Consider the following 27,186-nt stretch of genomic DNA (forward strand, 5'->3'; position numbering starts at 1 on the left):
AATGCTACCATAGATTGCACTAAGAATGTTGTTACTATCGGCTTAGATGATATGACTCATGAATTTAATTTTTCTAAATTTAGTAAACAACACCGTGAAGAAGAATTGCCTAGTAAGGATGAAATTATTGGTCTTGCTTCTATTGTCGTACCTCCTAGTGATCCTTTAGAACAATATTTGCTAGACTATGAGAATGATATGTTTATGAATGAAAGAAGGGAAATAGATGAAGTATTCTTTAAACAGGAACCTATGCTGAAACACAATTTGCATGTTGAAATCCTAGGGGATCCTCCTCCACCTAAGGGTGATCCCGTGTTTGAACTTAAACTGTTGCCTGATAATCTTAAATATGCTTATCTTGATGAAAAGAAGATATATCCTGTTATTATTAGTGCTAGCCTTTCAGAGCATGAAGAAGAAAGATTATTGAAAATTCTGAAGAAGCACCGTACTGCTATTGGATATACTCTTGATGATCTTAAGGGCATTAGTCCCACTCTATGTCAACATAAAATAAATTTGGAAGCAGATGCCAAACCAGTTCGTGATCCTCAACGACGTCTGAATCCTAAAATGAAAGAAGTGGTAAGAAAAGAAATACTAAAGCTTCTAGAGGCAGGTATAATTTATCCTGTTGCTGATAGTCAGTGGGTAAGTCATGTTCCTTGTGTCCCTAAGAAGGGAGGTATTACTGTTGTTCCTAATGATAAAGATGAATTGATTCCACAAAGAATTATTACAGGTTATAGGATGGTAATTGATTTCCGCAAATTAAATAAGGATATTAAGAAAGATCATTACCCCTTAACTTTTATTGATCAAATGCTAGAAAGATTATGCAAACATACACATTACTGCTTTCTAGATGGTTATTCTGATTTCTCTCAAATACCTGTGTCGGCTAAAGATCAATCAAAGACTACTTTTACATGCCCTTTTGGTACTTTTGCTTATAGACGTATGCCTTTTGGTTTATGTAATGCACCTGCAACCTTTCAAAGATGCATGATGGCTATATTCTCTGACTTTTGTGAGGTTTTCATGAATGACTTTTCTGTCTATGGATCTTCTTTTAATGATTGCTTGAGGAATCTTGATCGAGTTTTGCAGAGATGTGAAGAAACTAATCTTGTCTTGAATTGAGAAAAGTGCCACTTTATGGTCAATGAAGGTATTGTCTTGGGGCATAAAGTTTCTGAAAGAGGTATTGAAGTTGATAAAGCAAAGGTTGATGCTATTGAAAAGATGCCATGTCCCAAGGACATTAAAGGTATAAGAAGTTTCCTTGGTCACGCTGGATTTTATAGGAGGTTCATTAAGGACTTCTCAAAAATTTCTCGGCCTCTGACTAATTTATTATAAAAAGATATACCATTTGTCTTTGATGATGATTGTGTAGAAGCATTTGAAATACTTAAGAAAGCATTAGTCTCTGCACCTATTGTTTAGCCACCTGATTGGAATTTACCCTTTGAAATTATGTGTGATGCTAGCGATTATGCTGTAGGTGCTGTTCCAGGGCAAAGAGTTGATAAGAAATTAAATGTTATCCATTATGCTAGTAAGACTCTAGACAATGCTCAAACAAATTATGCTACTACTGAAAAAGAACTTTTAGCAGTTGTATTTGCTTGTGATAAGTTCAGACCTTATATTGTTGATAAGTTCAGACCTTATATACCGGAACAAAGCATTAACACATAGTGAATACATGAACTCCTCAAACTACGATCATCACCGGTAAGTATCCCGATTATTGTCACTTCAGGGTTAACGGATCATAACACATAATAGGTGACTATAAACTTGCAAGATAGGATAAAGAACTCTCATATATTGATGAAAACATAATAGGTTCAGATCTGAAATCATGGCACTCGGGCCCTAGCGATAAGCATTAAGCATAGCAAAGTAATAACAATATCAATCTCAGAACATAGTGGATACTAGGCATCAAACCCTAACAAAACTAACTCGATTACATGATAAATCTCATCCAACCCATTACCGTCCAGCAAGTCTACGATGGAATTACTCACGCACGGCGGTGAGCATCATGAAATTGGTGATGGAGGATGGTTGATGATGACGATGGCGACGGATTCCCCTTTCCGAAGCCCCGGACAGACTCCAGATCAGCCCTCCCGAGAGGTTTTAGGGCTTGGCGGCGGCTCCGTATCGTAAAACGTGATTAATCCTTCTCTCTGATTTTTTTCTCCCGGAAAGCAAATATATAAAGTTGGAGTTGAGGTCGGAGGAGCTTCAGGGGGCCCACGCGGTAGGGTGTGGGCCCCCTGGTCTTCATCTTTTGCAAGGATTTTTTATTATTTTCAAAAAGACGTTCCATGAAGTTTCGGGTCATTCCGAACTTTTGTTTCTGCACATAAATAACACCATGGCAATTCTGCTGAAAATAGCGTCAATCCGGGTTAGTTCCATTCAAATCATGCAAGTTAGAGTCCAAAACAAGGGAAAAAGTGTTTGGAAAGTAGATACGACGGAGACGTATCAATAACCTATGATCAAGTGAATTCACTTGACTTCTGAGTCAATATACTCTTACATATGTGACTTAGTCACCGACCCCTCTAGATGAAGTTCTCTAGTGTCCTCCTCATTTGCACTTCTTTACCCTTTCTTTTGCTAGAGTGTTCCCTTCTTTTAACCAAAAAAAACTTCATTTAGATTTCTTTCTTTTGTCTTTTCTTTTTCCTTTCATTAGTTTCTGATCAATTCATTTCAAATCTTATTTGAATTCCCTGGGAATCTTTGTGAGATCTCTATTGCAAGTGAGCTGAGTTGACATTTTTTTTCTCTGTGTTGGACTCGGCCTCTCCGATCTAAAGCCCATCGGCCACACTTAAGTGCAAATAAAACCCTGCACACAGTTCATCGGTGCCACTGATAACCCACAAGTATAGGGGATCGCAACAATTTTCGAGGGTAAAGTATTTAACCCAAATTTATAGATTCGACACAAGGGGAGCCAAAGAATAGTTATAAGTATTAGCAGTTGGGTCCATTGATAACCCACAACCCACAAGTATAGGGGATCGCAACATGTTGGGCTGAAGCATGATTGAAGCAGCATGCCGGGTCCAACGGTGTAGATCTCGCTTGCCCGAGCGCTTGTGGCAACGAGGAACTGAAGACCGTTGTAATGCACAGTACAAGACGAGCAGTTGATGGAGCATAACGCTAGAGTCGTCGGCGCAGAAGTGCGTGACGCAATGCACGGGCATGGATCTGACGTCCATCGGGGCTTCCGCGAGCCACCTAGTATCATTGACGATGAAGCCGATCGAGCCGAGAGAACCTAGCTACCGGGGACCAACTCCATGCTAGAAGTTGAAGAAGACGAAAACTCCACTTGCACCATCTATTGCAAGATGTGCAGTCCCAAGGTGGGCATCAACAGTTATGGGAAATCCGGACAATACGAGAGAGGGGTAGGAATGTAGTTGGGTCACGCTAGGCACAAGCATGCCTCAGAGAAGTTTTTGCAGGTTCGGGCCCCTTCCGACGGAGGTAAAACCATACGTCTTGTGCTTCGGGTGCTTGTTCTTTGTGTATGGATGTGGGGTTACAACGTGTGTGAACCTTTGTTTAAGTGCAGGAGAATGGGTTTATAAAGAGTGCATCCGGCCCCCATTTTATACACTGCAGGGGATTAATTACGGAGTATATCCGCGTCTTGTCCACTACGAGAACTAACCGACACCTTGATTATACGACGTATGTCCAAGTCATAATTGCGTCGCTTCGGTTATCGCTTCCTGCTGTTCCACTTCCCTTTATCACCCGAATAGGTAATAACCCCGTCATTGACCGCGACCGAATGCCGGCTTGCTTCTCGCTAGGCACTTGGTGGCATACCCCCCTTCTTTTTATGGTTGTGTTTTTTGGACGTGTTTGTGCTGATGCCCCGACGTACTTATTTCATATCCGTTGCGACGTTTGAAGCTGCTGTATGGACGTGACGGTTGCTCCATTCATAAAGCGGGATGAAAGTGCCAAAGCCTAGCTGAGAGTATTTGCGAGGAACGTGTCGAATCGAAATAGCACATTCCTGCGCAGAAGACGTACGCACAGGCGTTCGGTGGAATACGTCTCTGCCAAAATGAGTCGCGTCCAATGACAGGTGGGCACAGGAAGCACCCACGCCCCTAGACTTTCCAGAAAGCACAGACCAAACGGCACCGCCTGTGGGCAGAGAAAGCACGCGCAGCCCCAAGCACACTCGCTGACACCCCGGGCCCACCCCCCTCTCACCGCGCGGGTGAAGGCAACGGAGGCACCCCGCGGCCGCGCGGCCAATGGGAGGCGGGCGTCCGGATCGCTGACGTGGCCGGAAAATTTCGGGCCGTCCCGCGCAAGCTCCCGCCCCCGCCCCCTCCCGCCTTTAAATCCCGCCGCCCTCCTCCTCCCCACATCCCATCTCCCACCCGGCGAGCCCACCCACCAAGCACACGCACCGCCCGCCTCCACCACCCCACCCCTCTCTCCGATCTCAAGGTACCCTGCGGTTCCCCGCCAGTTCGTCAGAGGTTCCAGATCCGTTGGTTCCCCGTGATTTGGGCTCTCTGCCGGTTCTGATCGTTTGCGTCGGTGGTGGTGGTTGCTGCAGGTTGGCGGCCGGCGGCAGGATGAAGGCCAAGGCGGGCTCCCGCGCCGGCGACTCCAGGTCAGTGCCCCGACCCGACCACTCGCTCCTCCTCTCCCCGTCTCGTTTCGTTTCCCGTGCTGGTTCTGCTCTGGTTCTCCTGCTGCTGCTGCTGTTTCGCGTCGGCTTCTGATTTCTGATTCGGCTTGTTGCTGTTGTGGCGGCGCAGGCTCGCGGTGAAGAAGAGCAAGGCCGAGAAGGACCCCAACAAGCCCAAGCGGCCCCCGAGCGCCTTCTTCGTCTTCATGTGAGTCCCCCCGAAGTTCGATTCGTGCTTGCCTGCGCTCCGATTTGCGCTGTTTCTATGGTGTGGCGTGGCGTCGCGTGCTGACCGAGGCTCGTTTTGGTTTCGCCTTCGCAGGGACACCTTCAGGAAGGAGTACAAGGAGAAGCACCCCGACGTCAAGCAGGTCTCCGTGGTAAGCGTCTCGCTCCCGTTCCCTTCGCCCCCGCCTCTGTCTAGTGTTCGTTTGAACTGCTGCTGCGAGATGGGTTTCATTGTGAATCAATTCGGTGTCCTGATTTGGTTTGGGTTGGTCGAATCGCAGATTGGCAAGGCCGGTGGTGAGAAGTGGAAGTCTCTGAGTGATGCTGTAAGTGGCCCGCCTCCCCTCCCCTCCCCTCCCCTCTCTGTTACCGCTCAATTCAGTGTTGGTCTCGCCTGTCTGGTCTCGGTACTTGCTCGGCGATGCCGCCATGAAAATTTGGTCGCCCGTATGCTGGTTTACTTGTTTACGCGTCTCTGCATTTTGTCGTCCCGATAATGCTTGACCCAGTTGTTTAGTCAGATTTCCAATTCAGTCGCTATGCAATTTGTTGATCTACTGCCTGCGCTCAGTTTGCTCGTTCAAATTCACGAATCGCTCTGTTGAAATGTAGAAATTGTTCGTCCCGTGTCAATCAATTCAAACTGCTGCTGCCTGTGCCTGCTCGTTCAATTCAGTCTATGCAATTGTTGATCTACTGCCTATGCTCAATTTGGCTGTTCAAATTTATGATTCGCCGTGTTCAAATGTGCAGCCTCGATAGAATTTCTACTTCCTGTGTTCGTAAATTCAAACTGGTGCCCATGCCCGTTCCTGCATTGTTCATATATGCCCTGCCATTTCGCACAATATGTTCAACTATTCCTTTTCTGTTTATGGTTAAGTCTGTCCTGAGACCTATTGCCTTGCACTGCACTAACAATTGTCTGCTGTTTGAACGAATTGCAGGAGAAGGCTCCCTATGCTGCCAAGGCCGAGAAGCTCAAGGCCGAGTACGCCAAGAAGATCGACGCCTACAACAACCCGCAGGTAATCCCCAGCCCCACATCCCCGTCCTCCAAACACCGCCGTCAGAACTGTCTCACGCAGCACATGGTGGTACTGAACCGTGTTGTTTCGTGTTCTTCCCCGTTTCAGGCAGGAGAGGCGTCCGGCGACTCTGACAAGTCCAAGTCCGAGGTGAACGACGAGGATGACGGCAGCGAGGTGAGACCATCGACACCCACCCCTGACCGTTCCCTTCGTTGCTGAACTTGTCGATCAGTTCTGAACTTCTGGTACATCAAACAGTGACGCTGGTTTCTGAAACTTTCTGTGTCTGAACTTTGCCGTGTGCAGGGCGACGAGTGAAGCGGCACGCCAAGCAGCCGCAGCAGGGGGAGGGGCTCTCTGGAACGTGGCCGTTGCTGCTCATTGCTGGTGTCACTGATCGATGATGGATGTTCGCTGTTAGTTTAGCTCCATGGTAGTCCCTCCCTCTCTTTCAGGTTGCTGCTGCTGATGGCGATGATAGAAATGGTAGCTCTAGTCCCATCTAGTCGTTGTCCTGGATCCGAGTGGTGAAGTTGCTAGTCTGGTTTCCTTCCTGTAGGGTCCTGTGCTCGGACCACCCTCTGTTCCTTCGTTTTTAGCATGTTTTAATTCAGTCTCTGTCGGATGTACCTAGTGTCGTGCCTGTGGTTGTTTTAAGAATCCTACCCAGATCTCAATATATATGGTGTTGAAAGGAAGCAGATCGGTCTTGATGCGTGCTTGCTTGATCCTGTCACTCTGAAATGTTTCTCTGTTTCGGTCTGTTGCTGGAATGTTGCTCTGTCCTGTGATGCAACGTTTCTGAATGCTTGCTGTGGAGCCCTACAGTCTTGATGTTTTGCTGAAATCTGAGTGATCCCATGACTTCTGTTTGTCTATTTTCTGAATATAAGATGTTTGTGGTGTAACGATGGAGTCTTGATGTTTTGTTCAAATCTGAGTGATCCCATAAGCAGTCGATGGATGAGATTGTACAGTCTTGGTTTGCTGATGCTTTTGACCACTCATTTGTGGCAGCAGGTGCTGGATCTGCGAGTAAGATTCAGTATACTGGTCATCTGGTTGGCAGCAGATGGTCTTGCATCTGTGAACTACTACAGAAGTTTTTTTTTTGGAATTTATCTGTTGCTTTTGGTTCTGCCAACAACTCTCCGATCTTGTCTTTTGTTGGCTTGTTGGTTCTTCTCTTCCTAGCATCAACATCATGGCTCTATCTAGTGATGTGAAGTTTGTAAAAGATCTTTACATGACATCTTCTGCTGAAAGTTGTTTTGTCACCTGCCTCCAATTCGGTTTGTTACATCATTTTTGGGATCCGAGCGTGACATCAGTCTGACTACTCTTTTTGGGATCCCAGCGTGACATCGTCTGACATCGCAGAATGTTGTCAAGATGCAGCACTACCTACTCCTGTGGAGATGTTACGATCCTACTGCTGGATATGATTCTCTTGCTGCTGCTGGGTGATCCCTTTTTGTCTTGTGCCAGCGATTGTTGGAGATACTGTACTCCAGTTTGTGTGGTTGCTGCAATTCGTTCTTGCATCTGTTTTAGGTCTTCTGAAAGTTTGGATTGGATGTCTTGGTGTGCCTGTGTTTTGGTTTTGGAGCAACTCTCCCTCTTGCTAGATCTGATGGGGACATTTTTATGCTGGGAAAATGCACAACTACAGTAACCACTACACTACTTATCTGATGTGACTCACTGAGATTTCAGGGAGACAAGTCTCTGCCAGCAGCGTTTTGGGTTTGGACCTGTCCATCTTTTGGAGTTGCTGATTCTGCAATTTGTTTGATCTGGAAGCTGGCATGAGGTTCTCTATGCTTACCTGGTTTGACTGTTGTTCTTTTGGTGATGTACTGTGCTGTGCTTGCTCTTCAGTGACAGTGAGCTAACTTTTTGTTTCAGAATGATAAAAACACATTAAGAGTCAGAATGATAAAAACACATTAAGAGGCAAAACATAATTTCAAGCACAGAAAATGCACTAGGATGCAATTCATAGAAGAATATCAAGCGTAGATATTGAAATGCACCCATTGCTTTGCTTAAAAAATGATTCTATTAGTGATTTTTTGTGGTGGAACCCTGAAGTGTCTTTGTGTTTGTTTCAATTCCGAATTATTTATTATGCATCATCTTCCTCGATTGTTCTCATTTGCATATCATCTCCCATGATTGATCTCATTTCTCCATTATCAGGAATCTTTCGTCAGTACATTGTCTCATTCTCCTTCTAGATGCGATTCCTTCTTGTTCTGCTTGGTCACATGTGAGGAGTGCATTTTGATGCTTGCGTTATGTCCCTCTCTCAGGCTCGGAACGACAGAGATCTCTACATGAGAAGTGCAAACTTGCTCAGAAATCTTTAACCATCGACCAAGGGAGCATTGTCAAACCGGATTGGTTGGCCAGATCTTCAACAGTCAAATCATTTACCAACTACCAGTTGACTGAAGTACCCTTGAGGGGTATAGCAAAATTGCTCATAGATCTTCCTGTATGCCTCAAATGTCTAGTTTTGCCTGAATTCCTACTCCAATCAGTTTCCGCCGTGCGAGGCAGTCTGATATCTCAAATGAACTCACTAAAATAAATGAATAGATAATGACTTAGGACCACCACAAATAAGACAATGATTGTTCAAAAATCCTAAAAAACCAAGTGAACACGCGATCAAATCGGATCCTAAACCATGAGACCAGTCGATATGATTAAGCAGCCCACCCACTCTAGCAACTTATCAAAGGAAACTGGCTATGAATTAGTGTAAATCGCAAACTCCCAAGACCTTTATATTGCATATGGTGGTGGTGGGAGTGGGATGATGCTTTGGTTATTGTGTTAGTGAATACGTGAACGTACTCGCATTGCAGGTGAAGAGGGACACATACACCCTTTAAAGGCTATGGTCGATGGGTATTTAAAGCATTGCAGCGTCACCAGTTGATTGGGATTTGGTTTTGCTTGGCATCGCCCAGAGTTTTCATTATGTGCTTTCCCTATTCTGTGCTCTTTGATTACGTTTTATTTATTTATTTTGTCTTCGGGATTTTAGATCTTAACATCAGCTATACAAATGTTGAAAGGAAATGGTACTAGACTCGGTTGTCTTGCTTCATGTTAACCTTGTTCCTGGACAGTTCACACAAAAAAAAACCTTGCTCCTGGACGCGTTCAACTTGTGGATTGCTTGGTGCTCTGCGCCGTCTTGCGAAAGTTTATGAATTTTCTGAGTAAAATTAGGATGTTAACCGTGCCTTATCAGCTGATGGATAAGATCATGCGGAATCTCCACGTGCTAGTTTGAAGAATCCGACCGAGATCTCAATATATATGGTGTTGAGAAGAAAGAAGTGGGTATCGATCCATGCTTGTTTAATCCCGTCCCTTCCAAAATTTTCCGTGCTTAACACCCTTGCTGGGATGGTGCCTTGTCCGATGATGAGAAGTTTCTGAATGTTTGTGGGGCAACCCGGATGTTTGCTTCAAGTCTGAATGATGGCATGATGCTATGGAAAAAATATATTCTGTTTTGTTGATTGTCTGAAGCTTAATCAGTTGATGGATAAGATTGTATAGTCTTGATTCTAGTTCTGTATCCGGTTTGTCCCTGTGAATTGTGATCTCTAGTGCTGTTGACCACTTGCTGTGGGGCAGCAAATGTTCTTGTCAAGTGTTTGTCTGTCAGCAGGTTGATCTTGCTTGGTTCTTCCAAGTTTTTCGGGACTTTTTTCTACAGCCTTTTGTTCTGTCGAGTACTTTGGGGTCTTTGTCTTTTCTTTGTTTGTGGTTGTGCACCGCTGTATCAAGTGATGAGAGCCTTCTAAAATTTCTCTCTTCTTTATATGACGGTTGCTGAAAGTTTTGAGTTGCGTGTAAGGGGACTGAAAGTGACTTCAATTCTCAACAATTTTGTGCTTCTCCGTTGATCTGGAGCTGGATCCATCTTCGTGTGATTCGAGCGTGACATCAGTTTGGCAGTACAAGATGTTGGGAAGACACGGTACATCTCAGTTGCTGTTTCAGTGCTGTGGTAGTATACAACCGAGGCACGTGCTGCGGAAAGGCGTCGAGCTGTCACGTCGCTCCCGAGAACTTGACGGTGCAGGACACGGTAGTTTCTCGAAGCACGAATGATCGAGATGCGTGACACTTGTTTCACCCAACTTTTAGCATGGTATATATAAACATAATATTCTCGGCGAATCAATTGGCCGATGATCTGTAATTACATTCCATCTCCGTCGAATGTATCTAATGTCGTCCCTGTCCGTTTTCTTAATTCTTAGACCTCATACCTCAATATATGGTGATATGTATTTAAAGCCCTGTATGGTACTATAAGAGTTGTCCTGTTTATTTTAGCCCTTTTTGGCTGGAATGGTGCTCTGACCTGTGATGCAAAGTCTGAATTTTTGTAGTAGATCCCTGAAGCCAACTCCACCGCGCGACCCTATCCTGTCCGGCCCCGTCCGTTCGGGGTAAAAGGGACAAAGAAGGCGGCCCAGCGCGCGACGGCCCGGACCCATCTTGCCCGTTTTATGTCCGGGCCGACCCATTTCGAGCGCAAACTTGCGCCGGGTTTGGATCGCGGCGGACACCAAACGGACGCGCGTTCGTCCGCGTCGGGGCCGCGTGGCAGGCGGCCACCCACCTCCCACCCACCTACATCAATGCGCACGAGCGGGCGGCCCCACCTGTCATCCGCACGTCGAGCGGTCGCCGTCCTTCTTTAAGTGGGAAGCGTGGACGAGTCGTCGTCCACACTGCCCCACGCCACCCAGCGGCCTCCTCAAACCCCGACAACGCAGAAACCCTAACCCGACTCCTTCTCGAGCTCGCCGGCCGCCCACCTCGCCATGGGCTTCTGGAACCGCAAGGGCAAGCACGACCGCGAGGCCGGCTCCTCCTCGGGGCGCCGCCGCGGCTCCGTGAAGAAGGAGGAGCCCGCGCCACCGCCGCACTCCTCCCGTTGAGCCCCCGCGCCGGCCCCCTTCACCATTGCCCCTAGGCCCTCCGGCGAGCGCGACCGGCAGTACATCTGCGCGGACGTGTGCCAGAGGTACTGGGAGACGAGGACGCCGGTCACGTGGAGCGATGCCCACCTCCCCAACGGGTGGCACCTCTCCGCGGACCGGGTCCCCATCCAGCCAGTGCCGGCGACCGGCCGTGCACGGCGCGATGAGATCAACCGCCGCCGCCGCCTCCTCCCCGACGACCTGTACTACGACCACAGGTATGCCCCCGACTCACCGCTCTGGGACACATGGCTTCAGGATGAGCACGACGTGCGGCGCGCGTCCTACTTCGCCGGCACCGTGTCGGGGCCGCGGAGGCCACGTTCAGAGCCGCGCGGGTGTACGCGGGTGCGTGGCCTGACGCCCACGCCGTCGCCTTCCCCGTCTCCGTCGCCCCCCCTCCTCGCATGACAACGGAGGAGGAGGCCCGTCTCCTGCAGCGTGTCATGGACGACTCCATGAACACGCACGACGAGCGGCAGTGGGACGGCTTGGAGGAGGCCGTGGCCCTCTCTACCGCCGGGGACGTCGCCTTCCCGGAGCTGCAGCTGGCGGCCGTCACGGGGGCCGCCAAGGAGGAGCCGATGGAGGAGGACTCGCCCGCGTTCGAGAAGCTCCTGGGCCAGGGGTGGGGCTGGTCGTGCACTGCGCCGGAGATGGCCGCCGACCTGGGCGTGAACTGGTGCCCCACTCCGGAGCGGGAGGCCTCGCCACGGGAGGAGGTGGTGCAGGCAGCTCCGGCCGTCCAGCCCGCCCCCGTCCACCACGCATCTCCGGCCCACCTGTGGACGCCGCCGGAGTACGTCGACCTCGCCAGTGACGACGACGACACCGGCGGCCAGTGAAGACGGCGACGGCCACGACACCGACGGGCGCGGCAGGAGCGCGCGGGAGGCGGAGGCGTTTTTTTATTTTGTTTTATATGTTAATTATGAAAAATGGGCCTTTTAAGTGGTCGTGGAAACTGGGCCGTTTTGTGGCCGCCCCCTATATATATTTTATGTTTTTTTAAAATGTGTTTATTTAGTTTTTTAGTTATTTCGTTTTAGTTTTAATATTTTTTTTATTCACGTCCACCCCGGACACGATTTGGGGTGCGGCCGCGCGGTGCGCGCACGCACGACCCATCTGACAAAGGCGGACACGGGCGAACCCATCAGCGCCCCAAAGGAACAAAATCCGGCCAATCCGGACGTCCGTTTGGGGTCGTGCGGTGGAGTTGGCCTGAAGTCTGTAGTGTCTTTGTGTTTGTTTCAAGTCTGAAGTACTACTATTCATCATCTCCCATGATTGATCTCACTTGTTTATCACCTGCCATGATTGTTCTCATTTGTCCACCATCTGGATGTTTAATTAGTTGATGGATAAGTTTCTGCATTGTCTTGGAAGCAATTGTTGGAGGTGTCAGTAAAATTCAGTGTTATGGTCATCCTCTGTTAGCAGTTACTCTTAGTCATGTTTTTTTTTTTTGGGATTTTGCCTATTTGTCAGCAGTTGCTTTTGGTTATGTTAGTACTTTGGGACTTTGGAGTTCGTCAGCAGTTGGGATCTTGGATCTCAACATCTGCTTTCAAACTGTTGAAGGAATGTTAGAAGGCTAATACTCCCTCCGTTTCTAAATACTTGTCTTTCTAGTCATTTTAACAAGTGACTACATACAGAGCAAAATAAGTGAATCTACACTCTAAAACATGTCTACATACATTCGTATGTAGTAGTCATTCAAAATGTCTAGAAAGACAAATATTTAGGGACTGTTTGGCAACCCGCCGGCTCCTCAAAATACGAGGAGCTGCGGAGTCAAAGGACTACGGCCCTGTTCGGTAGTTATCCACTCTCAGAATCTGTGGAGCGGCCAATCTGCAACTCTACGAATTTGTACTGCAGCTCCGCCAACTCCCGGAGCGGAGTTGTGGAGCGGAGCATTACCGAACAGCCCCTACAGCTCCATCTTTTTTAACTACAGCTCCGCCAGCTCCCGGAGCGGAGCGGCGGAGTGAAGGGGCTCCGAACGGGGTGTTAGGAACGGAGGGAGTAGTTGTCTTGCTTCATGTTAATCCTGCGTATTATGTGTTCCTGTATTACCTCAGGACCAGACTGATGGGTGCTCTGCACCGCCATGTGAAAGTTTCTGAACTTTCGGAGCGGTACTCTGTAGGAACAGAGCCCTCGCTGTTGATGGATAAGATCATGGAGCATCCTCCATCTGCCCCACACAGATGGGCTACAAGCGCACACACACACTTACGGCCCAAGGCCACTGCTATCAAACTGCATGACACGGTACTTGCAGGTGTGACACTCTGGATGGCTGGTACTTGGATTGGATGCACAAGTATCCTCGTCTCGAGAGATTTTTGAGGGGCTTTGCCGTGATGAATAGTCCCCTTTGCTACTTGGTTCACTTCTCCATGGAGACTGCATCAACTTTGGAGCCGACCCTTGGTGCAAATGGCATAACGATCCAATGACCCTAATCAAAGTTGCCGCTGTCTTCACTGGTCATATATCTTCCTGTATGCCTCCAATGCCTAGTATTTCCTGAGCTCCAACTCCAATCACCTACGACCATTTTGAGGCGGTCTGGCATCTCAGAATGAACTCGTTGAGATGATAGTCTTATCAGAAACAGAGAAAAAGTACAAAACTAGAAAAATAGAAAAAGACATAGAACCACCACAATTAAGACACATACTGTGAACAAATCCTAAAAGCCCAAGTGAACGCAAGATCAAATCGGACCCTAAACTACGAGGCCAATCGATACGGTTACGCAACCACCCATTCTAGCAACATATAACAAATCAAGCTGGCTATGAACTAGCGTAAATCGCCAAATCCCAAGCCTTTATGTTGGCATATGGTGGTGGTGGGAGTGGGATAATGTTTTTTGGTCGTTGTGTTAGTGAATGCATGCCCATACTCGCATTGCATGTCAAGAGGGACATGACCACCGTTTAAAGGCTCATGGCGATGTGTATTTAAAGCTCCTTATCGTCACTAATTAATTGCAATTTGGTTTTGCTTGGCGTAGTTTTCATCATGTGCTTTCCCTACCACGTGCTTCATCAAATTGGAATTTTAGTTTTGAGTTTTGACATGTGGGAGTCCCATGTTTACACCACTTTATTTTCTAGATTTATATTTTCCGTTAATAAAGCATTGAACAGTAGAGATCTCCAATAGATCACCATTTTGAACGCGATTTTCCATGATACAGCTTGATGATTGTTTCACACATGCGGCGACATTTTCAACACATAAATAAATAATTTAAGAAATCTAAAAATTTAGTTTTTATAAAATTAAGAAATTAAGAGGAAAATGCTTAAAGAGTAATTATTAAATCCTAGACTTTGTTTGCGGAATTGCTGGGGAAACTATTGTAATATTTTTTGTGAAATCCACCCTCCATAGCACTATAGTTTTTGCACCTAGGTCCTCTAATTGAAAACAAACTAACGAACCAAGTCAAACACAAATATCACTATAAGAGTGTGCATCTTTTTGCACAGATAGCATCGCAACGACGGTCCCTTCATAAGATATACAACCCGGCCCAACACAAGATGCAAGGTGAAATAGCTTTTGGATGGAGTGCGCCTTTTGAATTTCTGTGGCGAAATCATGAAGTCTGGGTATAGTCTGAATGCTCATGAGTCATCTCCCATGATTGGTTTGGTTTGTCCATTGTTTTAACCTTAATCAGTTGAGCGGTAGGATTATACATTGTCTTAACTTCTCGTTCTGGATCCTTCTTGTGATCAATACTGCTTTTGACCAGTTTTGTCTCGCATCAATACATTGGTTCTCTGTACAGTAACCACTACACTACTTATCTGATGTGACTCACTGAGATTTCAGGTAGACAAAACATTTCAAGGAAGACCGTCCCTCTTTTGGAGTTGCTGATTCGGCAATTTGTTTGATCTGGAATGGAAGCTAGCATGAGCTCCCGCCCACGTTTTCTGTCTACAATACAAACCTTTGGACAGAGGTTCTCTATGCACCTGGTTTGACTGTTGCTCTTTTGGTGATGTACTGTGCTGTGCTTGCTCTTCAGTGACTGTGAGCTACTCCCTCCATTCCAAATTACTCGTCGCAGAAATGGATGTATCTAGAACTAAATTACATCTAGATACATCCATACCTGCAACAAGTAATTCGGAACGGAGGGAGTAACTCTTTGTTTCAGAACGATTAAAAACACATTAAGATGCAAAAAAGAATTTCAAGCATGGAAAAAACACTAGGATGCAAAATCCATAGAAGAACTTCAAGCGTAGATACTGAACTGCACCTACTGATTGCTCGAAAATTGATTCTATTTTGAATTTTTGTGGTGGAAACCTGAAGTGTCTGGGTGTTTGTTTCAAGTCTGAATTATCTATTATGCATCATCTCTCATGATTGTTCTCATTTGGCTATCATCTCCCATGATTGCTCCCATTTCTCCATTATCTGAATCTTTAATCAGTACATTGTCTTATTCTCCTTCTAGATCCGATTCCTTCTTGTTTTGTGATATCCACTGCTTGGAAACATGTGGGGAGTGCTTTTTGCCGCTTGCGTTATGTCCCTCTCCTAGGCTCGGAACGGCAGAGATCTGTTCGCTGCAAATTCTCCCCAGTGTACGACTAGCTGAGAAGTCCAAAGTTGCTCATAAATCTTTAATCATCGACCAAGGGGGCTTTGTAAACTGGATCGGTTGGCCAGATCTAACGGGTCTCGGTTACCAACTACCAGTTGACTGAAGCACCCTTGATGGGTATAACAAAATTGCTCATAAATCTTCCTCTATGCCTCCAATGCCTAGTTTTGCCTGAATTCCATCTCCAATCAGTTTCGGCCCTTTGAGGCAGCCCGACATCTCAAATGAACTCACCAAATGATGGTCTTATCACCAACAAGCATAGGATAAATAAATAGATAGATAGATAAGGACTTAGGGCCACCACAGACAAGACATTGATTGTTAACAAATCCTAAAAAACCAAGTGAACGCAAGATCAACTAGGATCCTAGACCATGAGACCAATCGATATGATTAAGCAGCCCACCCACTCTAGCAACTTATCAAAGGAAACTGGCTATGAATTAGTGCAAATAGCAAACTCCCAAGACCTTTATATTGGCATATGGTGGTGGTGGGAGTCGGATGATGCTTTAGTTGTTGTGTTAGTGAATACGTGCACGTACTCGCATTGCATGTGAAGAGGGACACATACACCATTTAAATACGTGCACGTACTTAAAGCATTGCAGCGTCACCAGTTGATTGGGATTTGGTTTTGCTTGGCATCGGCCAGAGCTTTCATGATGTGCTTTCCCTATTCTGTGCTCTTTGATTACATTTTATTTATTTATTTTGTCTTCGGGATTTTAGATCTTAACATCAGCTATAAAAATGTTGAAAGGAAATGGTACTAGACTTGGTTGTCTTCCTTCGTGTTAGCCTTGTTCCTGGATGCGTTCTCTGTCAACTTGCGGATTGCTCGGTGCTCTGCACCAGGCCCGTACATCTACAGGTGCAAGTGGAGCCGCTGCACAGGGCCCCCAAAAATCTGGGGGCCCCGTATATATATATCCTTAAACTGCCAAAAAAATAAAGTGCAGCCCCAGCCCAACGCATGTCAATTAATCCACCAAGCCCCAACGGAACAACAGGCCCATAGCCCAACTCATCTCTCTCACGGAGAATTCCAGAAGACTGAAGACGGATCGAATTCCCCTGTTCTTTTCTCTCTCTCTACAACTCTGTTCCTCGAGACCAGGACTCGCCGGCGGCTGGCGAATTAAATCGCTCGCAATTAACTCGCAGACTCCTCATCTCCTTTCTCGAATGGCTTCCCAATTATTATCCAAGAAGAGAGCCAGCCGTTGATGGCAAGTACACAATGAACTGCAGGTTCGTTTCCTCATCAATCTATAAATTAGGGCGTTTTCTACTGCTTCTTCCACTGACCCATCAATCCATCCATCGTCCCCTTAGAGAATCAAGAGGTTGGAACAGGCCTGGGTTGGAATCTCGCTGCTTGGTGGCCGTAGTCCCTGGAGGTGAGCAATCAGAGCACCAAGCGCCCCCGCCTGATGATCTGCATCCGTGAACAGTCAGCAACCAAAGGTTGTTTCGCCCCCTTTTCACCCCTTTTTTAGTTGATCCATTGTTCTTTCTTGCATTTGTGTATCCTTGGTTTTTCTTAATTTTCTAAGATGTCTTCTAGTTCTAAACGCCCTGGTAGGAAGTATGAACCTGGGTATGAAAAACGTACAAAGAAGAAAAAAGCTGAAAATCTTATTCATTCTCTGAAGGGGTCTCTTGATAACTTTGTTGTGAAAGAACCACAAGTTTCTTCCGAAAATCAGAATATAGAGGCTGATGTTGATGATAATGTTGACAACATTCAGGTTGAGAATACTAATCCTGATGAGGCTAACCTTCATGGAAATGTCGTTGGCGCTAGTGTTAATGAAAACATGGATAGTTCACCTGATAAGAATAACATGGATGCATCTCCGATGGTAATGCTTCTTTCCGGCCAGATATATATGATCCAAGGAATTGGGATGCCCTTGACTCAAAAGCGATTGACATCTTGGTAGAAAAGGATCCCAAAAGAGATTTAACTATAAAAAAGGCCGGAAGGATAAAAATAAAAGATGCTTTTCTTCGATATTTTACACAAGAGTTCTACCAAATGGAGAGAAGTGTAATAGAGATTGGCTTGTATACTCTAGAGAACTTGACAAGGTATTCTGCTTTTGTTGCAAATTATTTCAAAAGGGGCATGGAAAGGGTCATTTGCCTAGTGAGGGTTTTAATGATTGGGCACATATTAGCATTAGAATTAGAGAGCATGAAACAAGTGCCGAACATGTTCTGAATATGGTCACTTGGTATGATTTGCGACTAAGGTTGCAAAAGCATCAAACTATTAATTGTGTAGCGCAGCGACAACTTGAGAAAGAAAAGGACCATTGGAGAAAGGTTCTATTTAGAATTCTTTTGATGGTAAAATTTCTTGCGAAACACAATCTTGCATTTCGTGGTACTAACTCGACATTGTATCAAGATAATAATGGAAATTTCTTAGGCTTGGTTGAAATGCTAGCTGAGTTCGACCCAATTATTCAGGAGCATGTTAGGCGCATAACAAACAATGAAACTCATGTTCAATACCTTGGTCATGGGATACAAAATGAGTTAATACATTTGCTTGCTTCTGCAATTAAGTCAGAGATAATTAAAAAAATAAAAGAAGCAAAGTATTTTTCCGTGATACTTGATTGTACCCCTGATGCGAGCCACCAAGAACAAATGTCTCTGATAATACGATATGTCAATGCATCTTCGACTTTTGTTTCCATTGAGGAATCATTTTTAGGATTTTTGGATGTCAATGATACAACTGGGCAAGGGCTTTTTGATGTTTTGCAGGAAGAACTACGGAATCTTGACCTGGATCTAGATGATGTGAGAGGATAGAGCTACAATAATGGTGCAAATATGAAAGGTAAGAATAATGGTGTTCAAAGGAAACTTTTGGATAAAAATCCTAGAGCTTTTTATTCAGCATGTGGTTGTCATAGTATTAATTTGACACTTTGTGACATGGCAAAAACTTGTGGTAAAACAAAGGACTTTTTTGGAATCATACAACGCATCTACACAACATTTGCTAATTCAACTAAAAAGTGGCAGATCTTGAAAGATAATATAGATGATACAACAGGATTGACTCTCAAGTCGTTGTCATCTACTCGTTGGGAGAGTCGAATAGATAGTGTTAAAGCTATAAGATTTCAGATTTCGAACATACGAGAAGCTTTACTGCAAGTATCTGATATTGATAATGATCCAAAAACTAGCAGTGAAGCTAAATCTCTCGCGAATAATGAACTTGGTGATTTTGAATTTTTAGTAGCTATTGTTATTTGGTATGAAATACTGTATGCCGTCAATCTGGTCAGCAAGAACTTACAATCAAAGGATATGCTTATTGATGTTGCTATTGAGCAAGTGTAGGGGCTAATTACCTTTTTTAATGGGTATAGAGACACTGCTTTTTGTAATGCATTGGAAACAGCAAAAGAAATTGCACTTGAAATGGAGATCGATCCTACATTTCGTCAAAAGTGTGAGATTAAAAGAAAGAAACAATTTGATGAAAACCCAGATGATGTGTTAATTTCTTCACAACCTGCACATGAATCATTTAGGAGAAAATATTTTATTCCTGTTGTTGATCAGGCTATCAGTTCACTTACAACAAGATTTGAGCAATATGAATCATTCCAAAAGAACTTTGGTTTCTTATTTACTTCTGATGCACTAAAATCATTGGATGAGAAGAGCTTAAAATCTTCTTGTAGTGTTCTTGAGGCTGCACTAAAGAGTGGGGCGAAATCGGACATTAATGGTAGTGAATTATATGTTGAGCTAAATTTACTTAAAAGTTTCATTCCAAATGATAATATGGGGCGGGTTGATATCTTGAAATTTCTTAAACGGCTAGATTGTTTCCCTAATGCAACTATTGCATATAGAATTTTGTTAACTATTTCAGTGACCGTCGCATCAGCTGAGAGAAGTTTCTCCAAATTGAAATTATTGAAGTCCTATCTACGTTCAACAATGACACAAGAAAGGCTCAGTGGGTTGGCTACTATAGCAATTGAAAATGATATACTGGAGGGGGTTGCTTATGAAGATCTAATTGAATATTTTGTATCAAGAAATGCTCAAAGGATTGCACGCTTTGGCTAACAGAGTAAAAGATGGACTTGTAGCTCAAAATTCTAAGATTTTTCTCTTGTATTATGTAGTTCCTTGAGAAAGCTGTCCTGCTGTAGTGACTAATAAAAATAATGTTTAAATTGCCTACTTGACTTTCTTATACATGGGGTCTAAATTGTGATTTCGCTCCGGGGCCTCAATTTCCGAGGTACGGCCCTGTATGAGCAATTTTACTCTGTTAGCCCCACAAGGTTAAAGGTACTTCAGTTAACTGGTAGTTTGTCAGTAACCGTGCCTTATCAGCTGATGGATAAGATCATGTGGAATCTCCACGTGTTAGTTTTAAGAATCCCACGGAGATCTCAATATATATGGTGTTGAAAAGAAAGAAATGGGCATCGATACATGCTTGTTTAATCCTGTCCCTTTCAATTTTTTCCGTGCTTAACACCCTTGTTGGGAACTTGGGATGGTGCCTTGTCCGATGATGATAAATTTTTGAATGTTTGTGGGGCAACCCGGATGTTTGGTTCAAGTCTGAATGATCCCATGGAAAAAAAAACAATTTGTTTTGTTGATTGTCTGAATCTTAATCATTTGATGGATAAGATTATACAATCTTGATTCTAGTTCTGTATCCGGTTCGTCCTTGTGAATTGTGATCTGTAGTGCTGTTGACCACTTGCTGTGGGGCAGCAAATGTTGGAGCTGCCAGGAAGATTCAATATTCTTGTCATTTTTTAGAAAAAGAGGATGACCCCAGCCTCTGCATCTCGGCGATGCATGCAACCATTTTATTAATTATTCACAAAGACCTTACAAAGTTATACATCAATACGTCAGACGCCAGCATCTTGACAACATCTGTCGCTACTCCTATCCATTGATGAAGGGTGCAGAAAGTGTGAGCCGAATACCCAGACTTCTCACCTAGCCTAAAATATAAAGTCGGTGGCCCCGACCAATCCACATACCTGGTCTAGGTGCACAAAGTGTGAGCCGAATGCCCAGACTTCTCACCTAGCCTAACATATAAAGCCGGTGGCCCCGACCAAGCCACATACCTGGTCTGGGGCACAAACCGGTCCGACACACTCATAGGTTGTCGCCGCCGTCTTCTATCAATCCATCTTCAGAGCAGGTACTGATACATCGACCTTGCCAGCCTGTCGTCGACGCCCCCATGGCGCCAGACAATGCCTCCTCCCTACGTGCGTCCATCATCACGCATCCGCCATTGAGACTTTGCTAGGCCTCACCGCCGAGACTCCACGATGTCGATGCGTCACAGTGAATGCCGATCCACCACAAATTCAGTGGCCCCTCGAGCCTATGCACACCTCCAAGAATGACGCCCTCGAGAGGGGTACGACACGTGAGCGCCGCCGTCATCCGATCGACTGATCTAGGGTTTCCCCTCGAAGATAGCGGATAGGGGTCTAGAGCTTCTTCACGACGATGCCTTCAAAAAGGGGACGACGCAGAAAAATGCCGTCGTCGCCGACCTTGGCAACGTGCCAAGAGTAGGATTTTCATCCAGATCTGCTCGAGGACCCTTCATCCAGCATCGTGTGCAGGGGACCGCCACCGATCACCGCCGCCGCGCATGGAGCAGGCTGCATCAGCCGGATCAGATCTGACCGGTGACCAGGCCTACCATGCCGCCGCCACAGTTGAGGCCAGATCTGATCTGACCCGACGCCGCCACAGGCGCCGTCCCGATGAGGACGCCGTCGCCTCTCCGTGGGGCCGCCACCCCGGATCCATGGATCACGGCCGCTACAGCCGCGCCGATCAGCTAGAAAAGGGCCTCGCTGCCGCCTTCCCTGGAGCCATCTGGACTTCGCCGGAGGGCGCCTCGGGCGGGCGGCGAGGAGAGGAAGGTGCTGCTGGGGAGGAAGATGCGTCGGCGGGAAGGTGGCAGCGGAGGAGAGATCCTGCGTTGGGTGGTGGTGGTGGCCGCGGCGCTATATCTTGTCATGTGTTTGTGTGTCAGCAGGTTGATCTTGCTTGGTTCTTCCAAGTTTTTTGGGACTTCTTTCTACAGCTTTTGGTTCTATTGAGTATTTTGGGGTCTTTATCGTTTCTTTGTTTGTGGTTGTGCACCGTTGTATCAAGTGATGTGAGCTTCTAAAATTTCTCTCTTCTTTATATGACGTTTTCTGAAAGTTTTGAGTTGCCTGTAAAGGGGACTGAAAGTGCCTCCAACTGCACCTGGATTGGATCCATCTTTTTTGGCCGATTTGCGGGTGACAGGACAGCAGTCTGATCCTTTTTGATCTATTGAGTATTTTGTCTGCCTACGATTGTTGGACACATTGGAGTACTCCAATCCTGGCCCTTTGGTATGTTTTTCTATTCATCTTTTTGTCCGCAATGGTGCTCTGTGCTGGCATGCGAAGTCTCGGAATTATTGCAATGGAAGTGAAACCCAAAGTCTGCAGCGTCTGGGCGTTTGTTTGAAGCCTGAATTATTCTGCGTCATGTCCCCCGATTGTTCTCACTTGTCTATTACAGTACCTCCCATGATTGTTCTCGTTTGTCCACCAACTGAATCTTCAAGCAGTTGATGGATAAGTTTCTACATTCTCTTATTCTCGTTCTGGATCTGATTCCTTGTTGTGATTTACACTGCTTTTGACCTTTTTTCTGCTTCTCCGTTCACCTTTTTTTTTGCTGGGATGGTGCTCTGTCCTTTCATGCCAAGTCTCTGAAATTTTTGTAGTGGAACCCTGAAGCCTGGGTGTTTGCTTGAAATCTGAATTATTATGCATCATCTCCCATGATTTTTCTGACTTGTCAATTATCTGAATCTTAATCAGTTCATAGATAAGATTCTACATTTTCCTATTCTAGTTATGGATCCGATTCCTTGTTGATCTGCTTTTGACCATACTTTTGCCTGGCAGCAACTGTTTGAGTTGTCAGTAAAATTCAATGTTCTAGTCATCTTCTGTCAGCAGTTGCTCTTGGTTCTGTTAAGTATTTTTGGGGGATTTTGCCTATTGTCAGTTTGTCACCAGTTGCTCCTGTGACTTTATATTTTGTCAGTAGTTGGGGTCTTAGATCTCCGTACCTGCTGTCAAACTCTTGAAAGGAAATGGCATAAGGCTAATAGTTTTCTTCCTTCGTTTAATTCTGCTTGTGCGTTCCTCTGTTATCTCTGGACTGGTTGATTCTCTGCATTGTCATGCGGAAGTTTATGAATTTTCGTAGCAGCATTCTGAGATCTTTAAGTAGACCTTTATATTGGCATATGGTGGTGGACTTATTAAACCAGATCGGATTGCCAGATCTTCAAGTGTACCGTTTGGATCTTACGACTATCGGTCGCCAACTACCAGTTAACTGAAGTACCTTTAACCTTGTGGGGTATAGTAAAATTGCTCATAGATCGTCCTGTATGCCTCCAATGCCTAGTTTTGCCCAAGTTCCAACTCCAATCACTTTCGGCCGTTTGAGGTAGTCCAACGTACATCTCAAATGAAGTCATCAGATGATGGTCTTAACTAAATAAATAAATAGATAAGGACTTAGGACCACCACAAATAAAACACTGATCATTAACAAATCCTAAAAACCAAGTGAACACGCGATCAAATCAGAGCCTAAACTATGAGACCATTCGATATGATTAGGCAGCCTACCCACTCTAGCAACTTCTGAAATGAAACCGGCTATGGATTAGTGTAAATCGCAAACTCCCAATACCTTTATATTGGCATATGGTGGTGGTGGGAGTGGGATGCTGCTTTGGTTGTTGTGTTAGTGAATGCGTGCACGTAGTCGTGTTGCAAGTGAAGAGGGACACATACCATTTAAAGGCTATGGTCGATGGTCATTTAAAACTTAGCAGCATCACCGAATGATTGAGATTTTGTTTTGCATGGCATCGTCCGGAGTTTTCATGATGTGCTTTCCTATAATGTGCTCCTTCAAATTGGAAGGCTAGTTTTGGCATATAGGAGTCCCATGTTTACATCACTTTATTTTCTAGTTGTTATATTTGCACAATATAGTCAATAAAGCACTGAACTATAGATGTGGTCAACAGGTGACTATTTTAATTATGATTCTCCATGAGACAACATGATGATTGTTTTGCACATACGTCGGCAGTTTCAACACATAAATAATTAATTTAGGAGATCTAAAAAATATATTATTTTTTAAATTATGAAATCAAGGAAATATATATGTGTAAAGAAGAACTATAAATCCTAGGCTTTGTTTACGAAATTATTGGAGGAACTACGGCTTAAGTCCACCCTGTAAAGCACCCTAGTTTTTGCATATTTGCAGTGATAGTATTGTAGCGTTCTAAAATCATGGTACAAGACATATTTGCAGACTACTCCAATTTGTTTGTTTGCTTTCTGCAATTTATTCCTGTTGATGTGACGTGAAAGTTTGGAGTGACAGTCTACGTCTTCTCCCTTTCTGGTAGCGATTGTTGGAGATTCTGATGTTGGGAAGTTTCAGTATATTGGTTATTTGTACTACTCCTACTCCTACTGCTTATCTTCTGATGCGAAGTCTTTGAATTTTTGTAGCGGAATCCTGAAATCTGTAGTGTCTTTGTGTTTGTTTCAAGTCTTAAGTACGTACTATTATGCATCATATCCCATGATTGTTCTCACTTGTCTACCATTTCCCATGGTTTTCCTGACTTGCCCATTATCTGAATCTTAATCAGTTCATGGATAAGATTCTACATTTTCTTATTCTGGTTCTGGATCCGATTCCTTGTTGTGATCTGCACAGATTTTGACCATTTTTTTCCTTGGCAGCAATTGTTGGAGGTGTCAGTAAAATTCAGTGTTCTGGTCATCCTCTGTCGGCAGTTGCTCTTGGTTGTGTTGAGTTTTTTTTGTTGGGATTTTTTCTATTGTCAGCGGTTGCTTTTGGTTATGTTAGTACAGTGGGACTTTGTATTTTTGTCAGAAGTTGGGATCTTAGATATCAATGTCTGTTGTCGAACTGTTGAAAGAAAATGGTATAAGGCAGTCTGAGGTTTGGGAGCGGCAATGTCATGCGAAAGTTTTTCTGAATTTTGGGAGCGGCAGTCTGAGGTTTCTGTCAGTAACAGAGCCCTTGCAGTTGTTGGATAAGTTGTCCTCCATGTGATTGTTCCGACTGAATCTTAATCAATCAAAGGTGATGGTCTACTGTTTTTTCAGTCGTGGGATGCACCGCTGGCTAAACAAAAGGTGGTGAGAGTTGTCTGCAAGTTTCTTTAACGAAAGTTTTTCTAAAGCATCTGTGCATATCACACGTGAGGGGGTGAGTTTGAGGAAGAAGGTGAGAAACACACACACAGAGAGAGAGAGAGAGAGAGAGAGAGAGAGAGAGAGAGAGAGAGAGAGAGAGAGAGACAGAGAGGTGATATTCAGAATGCCACTTCCTCATTCATGCCGTTCTCTCCTGAACTAGGCTGGGACATCTGCCTCACCTAGATGGGCTACAAGCGCACACACACTTACGGCCCAAGGCCACTGCAGTCCAACTTTTTTTCACTAAAAGAAAAGAAAAGAAGGTCTGACACTGTGGACGGCTTGTACTTGGATCGGATGCAGAGTATCCTGCCTCGATAGATGATTGAGGGGCTTTGCCCGTTGTAATGAATCATACCGAGTTCCCATTCCAACTTGGTTCTGTTCTTCGTGGGGACTGTATCGACTTCGGAACTGTTCCTTGGTGCACATGGCATAACGATCCAATGATCTCAACCAAAGTTGCATTTCCCTTAACTGCTCATAGATCCCCCTGTATGCCTCCAATGCCTAGTATTGCCCGAGTTTCAACTCCAACCACTTGCGAACATTTTGAGGTAGTCTGGCATCTCGGAATGAACTCGCTAAGATGATAGTCTTATCAACAACAAACAAAAGTACAAAACTAAAAATAATAATTAGAAAACGGCATAGAGCCACCACAATGTGAACAAATCCTAAAAGCCCAAATGAACATGCGATCGAATCGGATCCTAAACTATGAGAACAATCGATACGGTTAGGCAACCACCCACTCTAGCAACGCATCAAATCAAACTGGCTATGAACTAGTGTAATTCACAAAATTCCAAGACCTTTGTATTGGCATATGGTGGTGGCAGGAGTGGGATAATGCTTTGGTTGTTGTGTTAGTGAATGCATGAACACACTCGCGTTGCAAGTGAAGAGGTACATGGCCACCATTTAAAGGCTCAGGGCGATGTGTATTTAAAGCCCTGCATTGTCACCAATTAATTACGATTTGGTTTTGCTTGGCATTGTTCAGAGTTTTTATTTCCCTATCGTGTGCTTCATCAAATTGGAAGGTTAGTTTTGGCATATGGAAGTCCCATGTTTATATCGCTTTATTTTCTAGTTGTCATATTTTAGTAAATGAAGCGTTGAACATTAGGGAGTCAGACTGCACCTGCACTCATGCCGGAATTAACTCTGGTGAACGATGACGACGCCGGCAGCGAGGTCTGACCATATACACCCACCCCGACCGTTCCCTTCGTTGCTGAACTTCCAAATTTTTCAGTGCTTAACACCCTTGCTGGGATGGTGCCTTGTCCGATGATGAGAAGTTTCTGAATGTTTGTGGGGCAACCCCGATGTTTGCTTCAAGTCTTAATGATCCCATGAAAAAAACAATCTTAACGAAGGCGATCACGGCAAGGGGTCGGGCTCCTCCTCCGCCTTCGGCCGACCCCGTCATCCACATTGACGGCGAAGCGGCCAGCCACGCCTCAAACATGTTCGATGAAATGGCCGGGAGGTAATTTTTTTCTTTTGCTTGCTTTGCTCCGTTCATCTATGCTTCGGCCGTTTGGAATACTTGCTTGAGCTTTGGCCATTGATTTTTGTAGCCAAAATGTGTCCTACACATATACAGAGGATGTTAGCCGAGAGCACGGTGAATTTGAGTGCCCCCCTTGGCGATTTCGATGCATCATACGTCGAGGTCGACGCGGAGGTGAATGATGAGAATGAAGATGATGATGAAGTGCAAGAGATCGAGGAGGCCGACTATGATGCTAGGGTGGGGAGGAACGGTAACTACACGGAGACGGAGGATGTTAAAGCATGGGAAAACATCTCTCTTGACTCCATTGCTGGCAAAGGATCAAACCTATGGCAACTATTGAAAAAGGATCAAGGACAAATTTCATTAAATGATGCCATTCCCATCAAGCCGGAGCTTGAAGGGCCTTCAAGGCCGTTGGGAGACCATCAACAAAGCTAGCGGTCGTTGGGCCAGATGCTTGGAGCAAGTGCGGAATGCACCACCAAGTGGCGTCACTATTGATGATTTTTTTGGAAATGGAGGCAAGCCCCCGGCCTCTGCATCATGAAGATGCATGCAACCATTTTATTAAGAATCCACAAAGTAGCGACAAAAAAGGTCCAAATAGCTCGCAAACGGAGCAAAGCAAATAAGAAAATTACATGCTGACACCAGCCGGTACGG

The 27,186-nt window shown here is 45.1% G+C and overlaps 1 protein-coding gene and 1 pseudogene across 1 annotated transcript; both read left to right on the forward strand.

Moving 5' to 3' along the window:
• The first annotated feature begins 4,420 nt into the window (after positions 1–4,420).
• LOC123104735 (HMG1/2-like protein) lies at positions 4,421–6,662 on the forward strand. Its single transcript, XM_044526606.1, has 8 exons — positions 4,421–4,518; positions 4,631–4,687; positions 4,836–4,913; positions 5,028–5,085; positions 5,215–5,259; positions 5,881–5,961; positions 6,070–6,138; positions 6,271–6,662. Exons 2-8 carry the CDS (start codon positions 4,650–4,652, stop codon positions 6,280–6,282), a joined length of 381 nt encoding a protein of 126 aa, XP_044382541.1. The 5' UTR covers positions 4,421–4,518; positions 4,631–4,649; the 3' UTR covers positions 6,283–6,662.
• A 4,781-nt stretch (positions 6,663–11,443) lies between these two features.
• On the forward strand, positions 11,444–19,752 carry LOC123101549 (uncharacterized; annotated as a pseudogene).
• Positions 19,753–27,186: the final 7,434 nt, after the last annotated feature.

Source organism: Triticum aestivum, chromosome 5A (assembly GCF_018294505.1).
Source record: "Triticum aestivum cultivar Chinese Spring chromosome 5A, IWGSC CS RefSeq v2.1, whole genome shotgun sequence".
NCBI lineage: Eukaryota > Viridiplantae > Streptophyta > Magnoliopsida > Poales > Poaceae > Triticum > Triticum aestivum.

Excerpts from the sequence above, each read along its gene's own strand:
- LOC123104735 (XM_044526606.1), top strand. The coding sequence starts at position 4,650 with ATGAAGGCCAAGGCGGGCTCCCGCGCCGGCGACTCCAG. Across the intron at positions 4,914-5,027 it reads AGCGCCTTCTTCGTCTTCAT|GGACACCTTCAGGAAGGAGT; the intron begins GTGAGTCCCCCC and ends TCGCCTTCGCAG. Across the intron at positions 5,260-5,880 it reads GGAAGTCTCTGAGTGATGCT|GAGAAGGCTCCCTATGCTGC; the intron begins GTAAGTGGCCCG and ends AACGAATTGCAG.